Source organism: Aptenodytes patagonicus, chromosome 2, assembly GCF_965638725.1.
Source record: "Aptenodytes patagonicus chromosome 2, bAptPat1.pri.cur, whole genome shotgun sequence".
In the NCBI taxonomy this organism is placed as follows: domain Eukaryota; kingdom Metazoa; phylum Chordata; class Aves; order Sphenisciformes; family Spheniscidae; genus Aptenodytes; species Aptenodytes patagonicus.
This window is the reverse complement of record NC_134950.1, coordinates 155,122,799-155,139,826: the sequence shown is the minus strand read 5'-3', so window position 1 is coordinate 155,139,826 and position 17,028 is coordinate 155,122,799. Positions and strand designations below refer to the sequence as shown.

The window sequence follows — 17,028 nt, the reverse complement described above, 5'->3', positions numbered from 1 at the left end:
AGAACAAGCTTCCCTGGCTTCCATCCCAGCTAGGTCGTCTAGTTCGAAATACCTAGCATGCTTATTATATGCACCTTCTGGTGAAGGGATTCACTAGAGTTCTTCTCATTGAGTTTCTTCAGCTCTGTCCAGTCAAGAAATTTTTCTTTGAACAGTATGGTCTCGTTATGTTCTGTGAGTCTGCCAAACACAGCCCAGTCTGGGCGTCCTTGTCCCTTTCTGTACAAGGGAACAAAAGAAATAGAATCAAATTAAACACTGTGAAATAAGGGCAAGAAAACTAAGTTTCTGCAATGAGACTAAACTCGAGTTTTGATACCTGGGTATGAGGGGATTGCATTCCCCTGGGTCCAGAGGATTTATGTCACAATTGGAGTAGTCAAAGGTGCCATTCCACAAGTGTTTTGCCAGCTGGAATGCCACTTTTCTTTGTGCTAAAGTAACCTCCTTTCCATGCCATACATATACTTCACTGCCAAAATCAAACACCAGCACCTAAAAACCAAACCAAACCAAAACAACAACCTACTATTAGGTTAGGTGATACCCTGATCCTCCAGTTTCCTACTGCTGCAAGCTGACAGCGTGTTGAACACAAACTCCTCCAAATATCTGAGTTTCTGCAGTGACACTAACAACTAGCACTGCAATGCAAGTAAGGCCAGGGCAGTGGTCTGCCCTGTGATGTTTAATTGTTGAGGAGGACTGGAAGCAAGTATGGGGAATGCTACGAGGTATGTCTTTAGGTGGTAGCTAGGTCACTAGGAGATTAGAGAGCTCTTATTACTAAAAACCTGATTCTGTTGCATGACTGATTGCTGTCCAGTTAGAGCAGCTTTCACTGACGTTTAGACCTATGCTTCGTCCTGCAGCTGGGGAAGGCTGACAGAACATACAGCGTGGGTAACTGGCTCAGCAAACAGGGAGCAACTTGAATACTTTCAAGAAAATGCATCGTATCTTTATTTTGGAAATCTGCTCTCATTCCTACTCATATGGGTGAAATGTTTGTTTGAAAGGGAAAAGTCTGCTAAGGATAGAAATGAAAATGCTTGAAAGGGAAAACAGGTTTTTATTTTGTTTTGTTTTTCCGAAGTGCTACCTGGTTTTGCACTTCATGACTTTGGAGTGAGCCACTGTTGACAAAAAGATTTACACTTCCTAAAATAATATTTCACTTTAAAGACTAACATGATCTAATTTCTTGAGACCTGCAGCACACTCTAGACAGCAAAGTGTTCAGAAGCTTTTCAGAAACACAGAGGATCCAATTTTCAGTGAGCCCGTCCACGAGCATTTGCAGTTACTGAAAGTCGTTATCAGCTGTATGTTCCTGCACTTACCACAGGAGCAGTAAGTGGCACGATACCTCTTTTGGTTGTAGCAGGGTACATTTTGGCACCTTTCCCCAGTAGTCATCCTCAGGAATGAGTTTATCCTCTACGAGGCGGTAAATGCAATTTGTTTCTATTATTGCAGCTTCATACATTTCATCTTCTTCAGGACTTCCAGCAGCTTAAGGAAAAGATTGTCAAAAATAATAACAACTTTTAACATCCAACTACCTTTACTAAAGAGAACCGACTCAACTATTTTACTGTGATAAAACATGAGATATTGTAAGAATGCTTACACTGGTAATTTGTCTGTCCACCAAGGAGTTTCCAGAAGTCTTTGGCTGCATGGGTATGGGTATTTATTCCTTCTTCTATAGTCTGTATATAAGAAGCTCTACAGCCAAGTTCCCTCTTTGTCTGAATTAAAGTTGCAAGTTCTGAAGCCTAAGAGATTAACAGTTATCTGAACAGGATTGCTTAAGTCTTTGGAATACTTGTGCATATCTTGTTCAGGGAGAAGGCAAAAGTAGATAGGATATAATAGAGAAAATAGCAGGAGAAATGGTTATTAATTGTTGCACTAAATAAACAGACACTAGAGAAAATGTCGCAGAAATACATTCATTCTTTCCTCTGCCTTAAAACAAGACTTGATCTTAATGAACATGGGAATAAAAAGGACATCCTGCAATTCAGACTATTTTTTGTTTGAGTGCAAATCTGTTTCCTGAGGATATCCTCTTTTCTCTTGCAGCTTCACAACCTACACACTCCTATGTCAGCTTTCATTCAGTGCACAGGCTAAAACATATTTACAGGAATCCTGCATATCTATCTGTCACTGACTATCAGTTACATGCCACTTTTTGAGACAACTGGCACCAAGGCTCAGTTACATCAGAGACATATGCTGCGACAGTTCTAAAAATAAATAATAAAACCACCCAACTAATACTAACCTTTGCTTTTTCTATGACGTTTGCAAACTCTCCTACCCACAAGAAACAGAAATGTGGAGTTAACAACAGGAAACAGTCTCCGCTGTTCAGTGACGAGGCCCTTGGTTCAACTAATCTTGTTTGAACATGTCTTCTTCCTAAAGAGAAAACAAAGCTAATTATATTCCTTTGACTACTGCTATCAAATGCCAAGATCTAATTTGTTTTGAATGAAATACAAACAATCCCAGCACATTTAGCAAAATATATGGAAACAGACTGTTAAATAAGAATTAAAAGACTACTACTGTGGAAAAAGGGTTTACTCACAGGAAGCAAAAAAACCAGTTGCCTCCTATCAACTAATATTTTTATTATTTCCTGTTCTTACTTTAACAACTTTATGTCCTGGAAAGAAATGAATTAAGTAAATGGCAGGCAGCAGCCAAATTCCAGAATCCTTTACATTTGCTTAAGTGAATCTATGGCACAGTGTCTGTAGGCAGTAAAAAGTTTTAAGAATTTTATTTAGCCAAAAAAGTAGCTATTATTTTGCAGAATCAGATACATTACTACGCACCGTAAGGGGAAGTGGAGCAAGAACACTGTCATGTCACTTCCAAGTTATACTGAGCACTGGAAGAATGGGACAGTTCAAAAATTTCCACAGAGGATGGCTAGAATTCCTGAAATATTCTGTTTTCTCCTTGGAAAACAAGCACCAGTGGCCACAATGCAAACCTGTTTGTAAGATTTTTGCATTCGTCACATGGTTCTCACCTACTCTTTTAGGTTCTGGACATAAATCTTGAGCTGGAGATCTAGAACAAGCTAAGCATCCAACTGTGGTAGCAACTCCCATATGTTACAATCAGCCTATTATGTATGGAAAGTAAAAGCAGTCCCAGCATACCTTTAATTTGCAGCAGCATTAGCTTCTTGTATGGCACAGCACTGTTATTAGAGTTTTGCTCTGTTAGATTAACACTCCGCAGGCTAACGTTGCTGAAGTTCTCTTTGCTTGCCAAGCCAGCAAGTGCTACTTCTGAGAAATTTGAGTTTGTAGACACTTGTACATAGAAAGAAGTTAGAGAAAAAACACACAAAAAAAAACCCAAAAAAGGACAAAATTATAAAAAAATTTGGTTGTTGCATTAAAAAAAATATTTCCCCCCATTATTTCCAGTTTTTCTCTTTCTCAATACCAACAGCAAAATCAGGTTGAACTCAGATTAACTGCTAGCCCAAAAGCTTTGTGGGTTTAGTAGTACCTAAGTTTCTAGATATCATCCAAGAGTAAACTGTCAGTGTCAGAATTATGTTATTTGGCAGAAATACCAACTTTGCTAGGTAACATGTCTTACCCAATATTCTGTGAAGTACTGGGTAAATCTTCAATGCCTTATAATTGACTGATGATAAAAGACAGCAGAGTAGCCAAGGCTAATTAACTGAAATTCTCTTCGAATTTGTCTCAGCCAGTGATGCAACAGCCATTTATATTTCAAAGTCTTAGTCATGTTTTACTGTAAACTTAAAAGCCTAAATTCTTGGCTACTTTTGCTTATTTCTCAACCAAAGACAAAGCACTTTATGAATTTATAACTCAGGGAAATGCTTCTCATCAAATGGCAACAAAGTATTACACATATAATTAGTGTTTTCATCAATACAGGCAATGTTTAAAGATGATCTCCCTTTATTCAAATGTAATAAGGAGAACTTGTACCCAAAATGGTAGAAGTGGCTTGACAAACCTTTGAATAAATTTTACAATAATGTCTCTTGCTGTCCGTCTCGTTGTCAGGAGAAAGCAATGTCACAAGTAAAACACAAAGCCCTGCCACAGAGCACTGATCCTTTATGGAAATTAATCCTTCAGAGTCAAGAAGGCTAGTTACAGTTTCTGAGAGAAAACTAAGACCCAAAATTAAGGCCAGTGTACCTGAACGAAAGTTTATCTGTTCTTGCCAGTTCTCCCGCCCTGGCATAACATAACGCTAGATCTGCTTTCCTTGATCTCCTGTCCTCACCCTGCAGGTGCAGTGGCACTCTCTCTCTCTGCACAAGGTGACTGTGCTAAAAATAAATAATTAAACCTACGCACAGGAGGTGGCTGTAGGTAGCTTTCCCTGAGGAAGTCACACATGCCCTTCTCTCCAGACCTCCTAGACAGTGTGCATTCAACCTTATACCTCAATCAATTTATTGCCTCTCAGAGAATATGTTCCATTCCTTCAGTTGTGGTTTTTGTATTGGGATTTTTTGTTTTGTTTTGTTTTTAATTAAAATAGCAAGACAGTGTCTTGTACAAATCATCCTGTTAGCTTACTTTTTTCTACTTTCATTCGCTTTGACTCCATGAAGGCAACATTCAGTCTTTGTTCAGTATATTCATGAAGAATATCTTCTCTTGCTGCCAGCATTTTCAAGGGGTTCCTTGAGGACTGGACTCTGCGCATAGGCCTAACTGCACGTTTGTGCTCTGCTACAGAAGATATTAACCTGAAAAATAAGCAGTGTTTATAATCATCAGTTAATTTTCCTAGTCAGAATCATCTAATGACAAGAGATACGCTTTGATTTTGGATGTGACATTTGTTAGGAAATCAGGATCAGTTCATTGATTCAGGCAGAAGAGTGATTTCAGAAATGTGTAGAAGAAATGGACATGCCCAGTACTAAGGTATCTACAAAATGACTTAAAGCTGAACATTTTGACCACCATCCCTATGTCTGCATTCATAACAATGGGGGAAAAATATAGTTCTTACTTTGGTGCATAAGGATCAAAGATGGCATCAAAGTCCTCATCAAGGTCCAAAGGCACGGAGGATGAAGGGAAATCCACATGGCGATAAAATTTGGAAAACGTTTCATCATCATCCAGCTTCATCACCTCTTTCACAGATTTTCCGGTAACTGTCAGCACTGTCTCTTGCATCCCAGCAACTGTAGGAAAACAACACCTCACCCAATAAATAATCATACTAGAGTTTCTAACTCTAGAACAGGTAAACATGGCTTGTTTGGTAGTTGTTGGGGTGGGTTTTTTTTGGGGTGGTGGTGGTGTTTTGTGTTTGGTTTTTTTTTTTAAATGGATGGAGTTTGAAGGAGAGATGGTAGAAAAGTCAGTTGGAAAAGAATGATAAAAACAGACTGTAACTGCTACTCATATGCAATAATCTTTATTACAAAATGGTTGGGAAATATGGCTGAATAAAAAGTTAGGTACTATAAAAAATGAGTTGTTTTGGTAGGATGATATAAGCATTTTATGGTCTTGTATATTCCATCTTGCCTCCAACCACATAATTCCTTCCTTCGAAAAGATCTACTAGAACTACAAGTGGAAAAGTCACTACTTCAGACTAGTGAGTACGGCACAATCATTATCCTATGCTAGCGCCTCCTCTGCTGAAATGTGAATATGTTTGTTTATGGTATTTGACACTCTACAAATTACAAAAGGATTTTTGTCTTACAAATGGAGGACAGACACATGAGATAGAAACACCAGAGAACTCTAGACAGCTTTGTAAGTAGCCAACAAGCTGTACAAGGAAACTATGAGCTGCTACAGAGAGTCAGTTCTCAAAAAAAGCAGGAAGGTGAATGAATTGTGCTTGGGAGCAGCTTAGTGTCCTACCTTGATTTTAATAAGATTAAACTACATTTCAAACTGTTTCACTGTGTATGGCAATATGGTTCAGACTGGCTGTGTGGTTTTAAGAAATTTTGCTCTCAAGAAGAACGTGTACATTGTGTGTAGAGAAAGAAGAAAGTTATTTTGGCATTTGTGATTGATTCTATTGTACATTTGTAATACAATAGCATAAGGCTTTTTTGTTAAAATTTAGCAAAGACTGAATCACAAAAATAAACTGTGTGATCAATAAGTGCAGTCTGAACAAAGAAATATCCAGTTTCTGTTACCAGATATTTTAACTAAGAGGTACTTTAAGCGACTTACTGAAGTTGGAGAGTGGATACACTGCCACCTTTGGTTAACTCTACCAACCTTTGTTATTCAGCCTTCCCAAGAACGACTCCAACTTGTCAAGCTTCATATCTGATTCCAATTGCATATCAGGCCTGGCTTCAATTTCTAAGCAAACCAGAAAGTAAAACTTGTTAACTGACAGGAAGTAAAAAAGCCTGAATGTATTTCAGCCATTTTTATTCCTTACCTTCCAAGGGCTTTGTAACTGGAGTGGTAGACTTCTGCCGGTTACTGAAAGGGGATGCTACTGGTGTCAGCGCACTTGGAGAAGCCAGGCCTGCGTAAGAACACAGAACATAGGAAATGCAGTCCTGGGTCAGCCCACGTTTCCAACAGTGATGACAGGGGAAGCTATTTAGGGGAAAGCAGACAAGCCAGGCCACTTCCTACAGTCCTTCAAACTTTCCCAGCCTCCACAACTGTTGTATTAGAGATGGCAGTGTACTGCCCTGCCTGCTCCTTAAATCAACAACAGCCTCAGAAACTGTCCCATTCACAAGAACAAAACTTTGTTTCCAAGTCTCTGTAAGCAAGCTAACACAAGATACATGCTTTCCCTTGAATACAGTCATTTTGCTTGTTTTCAAGGTAGCAGCAGTTCACTTGGTCTACATTTTGGACTCCAGTTCTACCACAAGCCGCACTTTAAAAACATGGAACTGTTCTGAACAAAAAGATATGGTTAGCAGGGAAACTACCAAGATCTTGCTTGGCACCTTCACCACCCTCACCCCCTCACCCCCCTTTTTTAATTTAAATCCATCTCTATTAATACACATAGCAGGATGCATCTGACCTGTGAATGCTGTCCCTGGATTAAGCAGTAATTCTTGAGCCCTGTTGCGTTTTTAAGAATACGTGGAAATGGAAGTAGAAATGGAAGTCAGAGTCCCCACCACATCAAGCACTACTCCCTCCTTTTGTTGTACTCTCCTCCCTTCTTTTCAGCAACTATCATAAAGCAATTCATTCTGGACCCAGTGGATAAAATAAGATGATTTTTGTTTAGTTCTTTTCATGTGAATCTACGTTGCCCCAGTAAAAGAAATGGCACTCTATAGGTTTCGTGTTTTTTATTAGGTAGAAAAGCATACTGAAGCAAAGAATTGCATCTATTACCTCTTGTTGCATAGACTTTCAGTAAATGGGGAAACTGACATCTAAACTTTCCTCTAATATCTATTTTCCATTTAGCCACAGCTTACTAATTACTGAGCCACAAAGGTTTAAGCCTTTAGTTATTTTGATCAGATTAAACCGATACTGTGCTGGGAGAATATATACTAACCACGTTTCCACTATCTTTAATGCAACTCCTAGCAAGTCATAATTGTGAAACACCAAGATAGATTTAGAATATAATTGAGTAGCTTTTCCACAAACAATTCTTTCCCTGTTACCTAAGAGACTCAAAATTCCAGCAGGTTTTAAGTCAACTGGTAAAGCCTTCATAAAGACGTATTTGAGAGGACACAGCTCTTAAGCAGCTCTCCCAGGACTTAATCCACAAGACCACATTGAGAACTGCTTCAGATGTTAGTGAAGGATCACCTTCCAATTAGGACTGAAAAATTTTCATCTATAAGAAGCAATTAAAATACAGCATCTGTGCACATGTATATAACAAGGATTTAATTTTGCATTGCTTTCTCATCATCTCTTAAATTAAAAACTCATCATGATAATTTATTCTTTTAGGCAACAAAAATAGCACACATCTGAATAAAATCCCACTTGGGCTACTTTTATTGATGCCACTGTCACTGGATTACCTTGCTTCTCCAAAAGAATGATCGCAGCACCTAAAGAGATCCTTTCAAGGTATTTTTCTTTCCCATTAAGAAGAGCAAATGCTATCACCTTCTACTCCTTTCCAAAGACCAATCTATTTGGCAAAAAAAAAAATCTCAAAAAGCAGTCTGTGGACAACTGAACACTTTTTCTTGGCGACCTTCCAAAATAGGTTAGTCTTTAAACACTGACCACTGGCATTTCTAGCAGTAAAACAATGTAAGCAGCAGCTAAAATATGTTACTAATAGATGTAATTCTTAATACCATGTATCTGTTTATCTGCCAACAGAATGTGGCTTGGATTGCAAATGGAGTTACTCCTTGTTGCAATACTGCCCTCACCCCACAATGATTTTTTTTTTGGTGGTTGTCATTTAACTCCAGGTTCATTGTTGTTGTGTTTAATAACCAAGTTCTTCTAACAAAACAAAATTTAATATTCATTAACCACAAGAGATCAGTTTAGGTGCCTTCTTCCCGAAGCTATCATCTTCCCAGGCGCACTGCATGAACAGCTATATTTCTACCATATACAGCCTTCAGAGACTCCTGTCCACTTCAGAAGAATAATTGCATCTGGAAACAGTGACTGAATTCAAGAGGTCCCAAAAATGTCAACATTGCTCCCTTATCATTTCTACTCCCTGGTTCTATGCAGAAATCTGGTCAGTGATTTCTTCAGCCAAACACAACATTTCAAGTTGTTGTCCAAAACAGCATCCATAAAGATAACACGTGTTTGCTAAGTATTCCCAGTGATCCTAGGAGTGGGGGAAGTGCCAGCAATAGCAACAACTAGATTTCACAACTTTTCCCTAGACAGTGCACCTGGGTTTTCAAAGGAAGAATAAATAAGAAAGAGTAATCCAACTGTGCCCTCTGGGTTGTATTAGAAGGAAAAATGGAACGTATGACTGTTCAAGTGATTGACTACCACCAAGCAAACAGAGCCCAGTAATAACTGGACGGTAGTGCAACAGTGCAGAATGAAATGCATCAATACCAACAGCCACAAGAAGCTAGAGTGAACAGCCTCATGACGAGATATTCACTTGAAGATAAACAGTCCTCCTCTTGCTAAACACGGATACTGTTTCTGCATAGCTTTAGCTTGACTTTATTTTGACTAGACAGATAAGCAGTGGCTTATTTATATTAGGATCATTTCATCACTGACCTTTTTTCACCATTCGGCCAGCTACGGTGAACTGTGTGGAGTCATTGGCTGCTCCTTTACCCTTGGACTTCCAGGCTTCCTCTCGAGCTGTAATCAGGTGTTTCCTTTCTTCAATGGTCATCTGACTCTCCTGGTTTTCCGCCATTCTCTGCTTTTTTTGGGGAAAAGAGAAAGAGATGTTTAAAAAATAGATAAACTGACCAGGATATAGCAAAGGACTGGCTGAACATTTCAGCTGCTAGCTGTAGAGGGAAAAGAACAGAACAAGCTACGAAAGGAAAGTCACAGACACAGCTTAGTGGCCCTGACCCTGAGAAGCTTCATTGTTTTGCTGCCCCATTACACTGTGAAGATAAGGTTTTGGTCTATGCTCTTTGACCTTTTCTTGAAACTACCAGCCAAGGCAAATGGCATCCCTCTAAGCAAAGCAAACCATTTAGTCTGCATATGATACAATTTTCCAGACCTTGTTCTTTTGGAACATGACTTGCTACACTAGTGAGATCACTAAACTGATTTTCAGCAGATGTCTTCAAGTGTGCAAATCTGCAGGTGGCACAGGGAATAACAATGAAGAAGTGTAACTTCAGTTTGTGATTTCTGAATCACTCTCTTACAGTAACTCAATTCTCCAGGCAGAATTAGCAGCCTTATCTCTCCAGAAGCTGCTCACTTCAGTTCCTATGTCATATTTTTCCAATGACTGTGATCACCTCCCTTTTTTTTTAGGTCACCCTCAGCTTTCCTTGCTTGCTTTAGAGGGTAGCAGCCAACAGCTTGAGTGATTAGAAGCAGTTAGGAGCACTAAGTATCTTAGTGCCCTCCTAACACAAAGGATTGACGACAGTACATTAAATAGGAAAACAACTGAATTTACATATTTTGCTGTAGCTAGGTCAGGCCAAAGAAATATTGCTTCAATGCACTTATCTTAAAAATGTAGCAACATTTCAGGGATTATACTGCATAGAAATAAAGTATAAAAGTATTTTTAGTGCGTGGGACTGTCAACTCTAGAATTACTTCCAAGTTGTGTGCCATTTGGCATTTTTCTTCATAACCTAGCTGCTAGAATTGAAAAAACACATGAAAATCTAAAGCTTTATCACAGCTGTAGCTCATACAACCACAAAGGGGAAATGAAAAAGGACCCAAAAGCTTGTGAGCATAAAGTAAACACTCTTCTCCATTTTAAGATACAAGTAAGAGATATAAACCCAGACATTCTTATTTATTTCTTTTCTTAAAATCAAACAGACTACATAAATCAGTCACTTTATATAAAAACTCTTGCGACTGCAGAGGACACACCGACATAGAGATTTCACAGCTTTCAGCATTTACCAGGAACAGTATCCATCAGCCAGAAGAGTAAGGACATGCCAAGAAGTGGCTTGTACAAGGACTAGGACATGAGAGCCCTCCACTCCTTCCTCTGGTTCCATGTACCTCCGCAGCAACACTTGCTTTTAATTTATTAGGAAAGATAGCTGGGCAGCCAGACACTATGACAGCAAGTCATGATAATCAAGATAAAAACCTCTGATTTTTCCCTAGAACTCTGAAATGTTCAATAGAAATAACAAGATGCAAGCCTATTCAATATTGCTTCCCCTGCTGTAAAAGCATTTGAATACTTTAAATAAAAACACCGGAAGTAATCTCTGTTCACTTCCCCCAGTCGCTACCCATTCCAATGTCAAAAGCACAGGCACCTCTGGGATGAACAGCTGGTAGAAAAAACCCCACAGCAACATACTGTTCTTGGCAGGAAGTTAATATATACCTAATGAAACCACAAGTGAAATTTCATACATAAAACAAATACTTTTAACCTAGTGAGGATGCTGACTTCGATTACAATATGAGGGGAAGCGAGGGAGAGGCAGGAAGAAGTAGTCTCATATGGATTCTTCTTTTTTTTTTTTTTTTTTTTTTTTTTTTAAGTGACAGGGGGCTTAATTTTGAACTTTGTCTCCAGCAAATACCTGAAGCTCCAGAGTCTGCAGAGCTACTGGAAGTTCTGAAGACACAGACCTGGAATGCGTATGTGTTAATCACTCCACACGTAAACTGTAAGAATGATCATAAGTAATTCTGGAGCCTTGTCAAAGGACAAAAGAGAGTAAGTAGCTGTCTAACGGTAGAAACAAACTTTTTTTTTTTTTTTTTTTTTTTGAATGGAAGATTTCAAGCTGCTCTGTTGGGCAAAACATCCTTGGAGTTCCTAAAAAAACAAAATCAGACTGGATGTGTATGTTACAAAACTCAGAGCAATTCCATATTAGATCTCTTCCTAATGCATGAAGACTCCCACCTTCCTCTATTAATAAACAGATTAACTAAAAAAGATGATAACCTGAATAGACACCAAGCAACCCCTAACCCATTTAATTTACTGTAACAGTCCTAGTGAAAAATAAAAGTATATGTGATGCTTAAAAGAAAGAATAATTTTCTATAGCTGGAAAACTAACATGAGCCAACGCAACTGTCAAAAGAAATTTCAGAACAATTATACCTGGTAATTGGGAGTAGTTTAGAAAGCCTTCACAATTGCCAAATGACAGCATTTTTTGAGGAACGAGTTGGTCAAAGCACATTGTGGTTGGGAGAAAATACGTCAAGAAAGGTAAAAGCCGACAAGCTTTTAAGCGCAAATTTTATCTCTAAGTAAAAAAAAAAAATTAAGATATGGAAGAAGACTAAATCTCAAATTTGTAACTGTGACATTTTGATAAGGGGAGCTAAAGACCCCAATAAAAAGCCAAAACAAGAATTATTTCAGTGTATGAGGAATAAATAAAAGCTTAGGAAGACAACAGCTCCAATGCTATTTTTCCATTAAACAAAAAAGGCTGCTACATTCAATGAAATATCCTAATTTGTCATGAAAAATACATCCATGTTTTCACTGATAGCTCATTTCAGACAAATGATAAATTCCTAAAATGAAGTGAAACAGAAAAAGGATCAGACGAATTGGCGTCCAACAACACGAAATAACTGGAATAGGAGATGCCCCAAACACAAGCGGTGATTGTAAAAAAAAGCCTTTGAAAATGGGAAAATGTATAGGACTGATAAAAGCTCAGATGGGGACAATATTTAGAAGAAGTAGAACTAAAGCATGTAGGTGCAGGTCACACAAGCTGTATGTTGTTCCAGACACTCATGGGAAGACTGCTGTAAGACAATCAATAAAGAATCAAAGCACAGGCGCGTAATTAATGCCATTCCACATGTCATTATGGAAAACAGGTTTAATCAAAATGGTAAGTTTGATGAGATCAAGTATGATTAAATATGTTAACACAGTTACCTCTGATTTCTTTAATATATTTGACTTAATCACAGATGACATTCTGAGGTTTTTCTGAGCAATATAAAAATATCAGTGCAGCTTACAGGCTGCAAACTAGTTAACTGACTGAAAAATTATTTCTAAACAGAAAAGAGCCATGCAGTGATCTGATTCTTCCCAACTTTGATCAAAATGTTTTCATGCACGTGGAAAAAAGATACAGTTCTGCTGAGAACACCCTCAGGATGACACCAACATACAGAAGAGTGATGAAGATAAGGAAGAAATAATTACATAGTTGGGTAAAAAAAGGTTATCAGAAAAATCTGGTAAACGAGGCTTTTAAGAGAAATGTTATTTGAAAAGGGAAACAAGCAAAAACCAGCCAATTAGGAAGACAGAAAAAGATGAGAAAAATTCCCATGGAACAGTTTTTCTGAACATATAATCTCTACTGCAATAGCTCATCCATTTCTGGCCTCTACACTTCTATCCAGGATGCTGACAATTTTGAAAAGTTTCAGGAAAGGGCTAAAATATTTTTTCAAGATTTGGAAAAAATCTACCTCATTAAATCAGATGAGTATTTATTTTTACTGAAGAGAGGGTTAAGAGTTAAGTTTTACCCAGTGAGAGTAATTACACATGAAAAATTACTTAATACTGCAGTGAATTTTCTGTATGTTGACAGTTTAGAATAAAGACTGTGTATTTTTCTAAAAGATCTGTTTTAAGTCTGAGAAGAAGTTACAGACTCGATGCAAGAACAGTTAGAAACAGGGATTACTTTTCTCCCACTGCTTGACTAGTCTGGATGATGATATTGGTCTTTTCTAGCACTGCAACACATTTCTTGAAGGTACGCACAGGCACTCCACTGCTTCTGCAGTGTCAGTTCGTGCTAAGGAAGGGCCCGCATCTAGGCAATGCTCCATTTTGTACCCTACAATTTTCCAGTCCAAGCAGTGTCCCCTTTAGGTCACAAGAACACAACTGAGAGTGGTCTGTTAGCATGCTGGTTTGTTGTTTGGGGTTTGGTTTTGTTTTTTGATGCAAGAAATAAGAGAATTCATTTTTTTTTATGTTGAAGATCAAGACTGCCCCTACCTGGGGGAGTTTTTCAAAAGGTGGATCCACTGAAAACCAATGTTATAAAAGAAGAATTCAAAAAGTATCCATTTGCATTTTAATACAAGTAACTTCTCTGGTTTAGGCTCCTAAGACAAAAAAAGCACAAGAAGAATCCAACAGCTGTACAAGTATGGAAGAGTTTCTGCATTGTTTTCCTCTGCAACTGTAGATGCATCTTGTTATAAGGAGAAAACTCAAATGCAAATACACATCTTCCTGTTCAAAAGTGGTTTAAGCAAAATAGAACATACTCAACTCATGTTTGGTGCAAAGAACAAAACAATTTATTGTGCCAGAAAAAAACCCAAACAAATCTGTATGCACCTTGACACTATGCTAGAAGGAAGCAGCTTTCTAAGAGGGCAGGATGTAGCTCACCACGGTCAATGGAAAGATGAACACTTTTTGGGTGTTCCCCTTTTAAGATAGATGGGATGAACAGCCCACTGAAGGACCTCTTCTCACTACTGGAGGGATATTATTTTAAGTTAGACTATATATCTACCTTCTAGATACATAGAGCTGATGAACTCTGTCACAACAAAATGAATAGGTTATCTGAAGTAAATAGTAATAAAGCTGTATTAAATCCAGAGCTTACAGAGAAGAGGTAACACTAAAACATTTCAGTTACCAGCCCCAAATTTAATATTCAATTAAAAAAAATTCAGAGTAAAAGATCATCCTCCAAAACAGCTATGAAAGTGAATGCAGAAATGGTAAATATCAGTAGTCAAAATTTTTATTGTAGTTCCAGAGCCTCTGCCATAATCATTGTCCTCTGTTCTAGCAGTGAATATCTGCCCCTTGGATTCACCTCCATCACGCATGCTGGTCAGAATGCTCCCCACATGCGACATACACTGTATCTTGTGTGGGAATGAAGAACCCAATGGACTCCTTGCAGTTCTACAGCCACAGATCTCAGCTGGGAGGCAAGGGACAAGGAGGTGTAATAAAGCAGAATTAGATTTGCATAGATCTAATGAGACCTTCCAGTGAACTCTCCTTGTTTTCTCGTGGTTTTCTTCAACTTGTTTCTTTGCCCACTCCTGCCTTTGCTTTTTTTACCTCTGATCATGTGAAACAGGTACTGTTTGCTCAGATCAAGATCCAGTATTCTACTTCTGCTCAAAGACAATCCTGTTATCTAGCTCTAGCTGAAGAAAGTTTGTCTTTCTCACTATCTATTCATTCTTCATAAGTAAGTTCTTCAAATTATTTATGATGGAATTGCAGAGGTATGGACATGATTTTGAGGAACCTTCACATGAAGCTTCTCTAACATTTACTGGAACAGCAGCAGAACTCTATTCCCAAGCAAACACAAAGTTAACTCTGTTGCCACAAGTTGCTTTGGGAATATGCATCTTCGATCTGAATGTAATTTTGTGTCTTAATCCTCCATCCAATAATTAAATAGAAGTTTATACAGCATTTCACCTTCCATCTCCAAGGATGACATTCATCAGAAATTAGAGAGCTTGATTCTTTCAAACTAGTACTACAGACCTTAAAGGAAGAAAGTGAGAGAGAAGCAGGAAGATGGGACAGTCAGAGAATAGAAGCAGGATGTGCCAAGGCAAAAATCCTTTAGACAGGGACTAGGGAAAAGCACTACAGGAAAGCCACCTCTGAACAAAAGCAGCTTGTTCTTTACAGTCAATACATTAGATGATTTTATGTCTTACATTGTATATGTGCATTACTTACAGAGAAGTCAGGGTACGCAGCATTGTATTCTAAAATAAATGCTGTGCAGTTACATATTGTTCCTTTTATATACCCTTTTTAAAAACTTGCAAGTTTTCAGTGTTATAATGAATGCAATAATGTCTCCTTCATTTACTTTCTCACCTATATAGTCTAACAGATAGAGAATTTTTAGAAAAGCGACCGTAAGAGAAACACTAGCAGAATGTATATTGAAGAGTATACAGCATAGTGGCATAATACTATGTTTCTTTAAAGCAGCATTTACCAAGCTGCTTAATCACTTAAGAGGATTATTAATTTCTAAAAAAAAAAACCTGTCAAAATGTGCTTACTTGAAATTGTTGAGCATTTAAATTGTGCAGACTTTTGCTCACCTGATTAATGGGTAGAAAAGGATGAAATTTATGGAGAGCGGGTATAACGGGAGAGTAAGTAGAAGCATATACAGGTTCCTATGACAAGGACAGAAGCAAAGCAAAGGAATTAGAAAAGAACTGGACTATCAGAAATGGAGATGGAGGGGAAATAACTCATCTTCCCCTAATTTCTTAAAATGAAGTAAATCTGAATCTTTTAATCTTCTAGAAATGTTTTCCCTATTGGAAAGCCAGAGATCAAAAATGTTGTCATAATACAACAGCATTTTTACCAAAGCCATTCCATGCAGGAATTAAACAAGTTAGTAACAATATCACTACAACTCAACACAGAACGAAACAGCACAGCCAGAAGATACACTTTTCATATGCTGATAATTTTTATGTCTTTGTTTTCATGCACCATTAAACTGATGAACCACGTCAACCACAATGTGAGTAATTCTGCTGCAAGTTTAATCAGACCCTGCTAAATAACAAGCCATCCATTTTCTGGATGAAAGGCAAGAATGCTTACTAAAACTGGGATACTCAAAAGCCATCTGGAGGGAATTGCTAAGCCCACAGCACCCAGCGAAGGTGAGTTCACCATTCTAAACAAAGCCTACAAATAACCCCTGCCTCAGAGCTGGGCTTACCCAAAGCTGATTAGACATGGCTTTATCATCTATAATTCTTCTTTCTTTCTATAGGTTAAAGCAAATGTGGAACATCGCACAGAATATGGGTAAATGCAGCTCGTTAGAGTGGCTCAAAATGAAGCCTAATCATTAGTTTCAGCTTTGATTAGAACTGGATACGAGCACTTGGTGGATGCCATATATGAAATGGATAAAACTATTACCACAGCAAGAGACTAATATTTTGCCTAAAGGTCACTTTTTAAGGGCTCACCCCCTTTAAGATTTTTACACACTTCATCTCTGACTAATTCTGAATTGACTGTTCAGCCCTAGCCTTTAACACCAGTGCTGAGCTGCAATTTGAACTTGCTGTAAGAATTAAGTGCATTTCAAATGTCATTCACTGCTTTAACGCGACTGCAATGCAGCTGGTAATCACATTAATCAGGGACTCTGTTAAAAATGGCTGACTATAAAATAGGAATTTTCATTCCAGTAAATCTTGCTATTTTGATACTAAGGAAAGATTTTAAACTTAGTTAATTTTTCTACCCATGAAAAAACCAACAGTCTGGAAGTCTTCCATCCAACCTAAGATGATGAATACAAATATACTAAATCCAAAATAT

The 17,028-nt window shown here is 38.0% G+C and overlaps 1 protein-coding gene across 26 annotated transcripts in view; it reads right to left on the bottom strand.

Annotated features, from left to right (window-relative positions):
* The window catches only part of SVIL (supervillin), a 142,900-nt gene that overhangs the window by 13,458 nt on the left and 112,414 nt on the right, over positions 1-17,028 (bottom strand). For 17 of the 26 annotated variants that reach the window (XM_076331798.1, XM_076331783.1, XM_076331787.1 and 14 more), the window contains 12 exons: positions 15,774-15,851; positions 9,249-9,399; positions 6,466-6,555; positions 6,297-6,383; positions 5,050-5,227; positions 4,608-4,780; positions 3,189-3,344; positions 2,297-2,433; positions 1,634-1,781; positions 1,370-1,515; positions 320-495; positions 75-219 (listed from right to left, as the gene is read on the bottom strand). In XM_076331798.1, coding sequence (XP_076187913.1) covers positions 75-219; positions 320-495; positions 1,370-1,515; positions 1,634-1,781; positions 2,297-2,433; positions 3,189-3,344; positions 4,608-4,780; positions 5,050-5,227; positions 6,297-6,383; positions 6,466-6,555; positions 9,249-9,399; positions 15,774-15,851 — 1,665 coding nt within the window. The remainder of the gene's footprint in view (positions 1-74; positions 220-319; positions 496-1,369; positions 1,516-1,633; positions 1,782-2,296; positions 2,434-3,188; positions 3,345-4,607; positions 4,781-5,049; positions 5,228-6,296; positions 6,384-6,465; positions 6,556-9,248; positions 9,400-15,773; positions 15,852-17,028) is intronic. The other 9 variants (XM_076331788.1, XM_076331794.1, XM_076331808.1 and 6 more) reach the window with 3 other exon arrangements.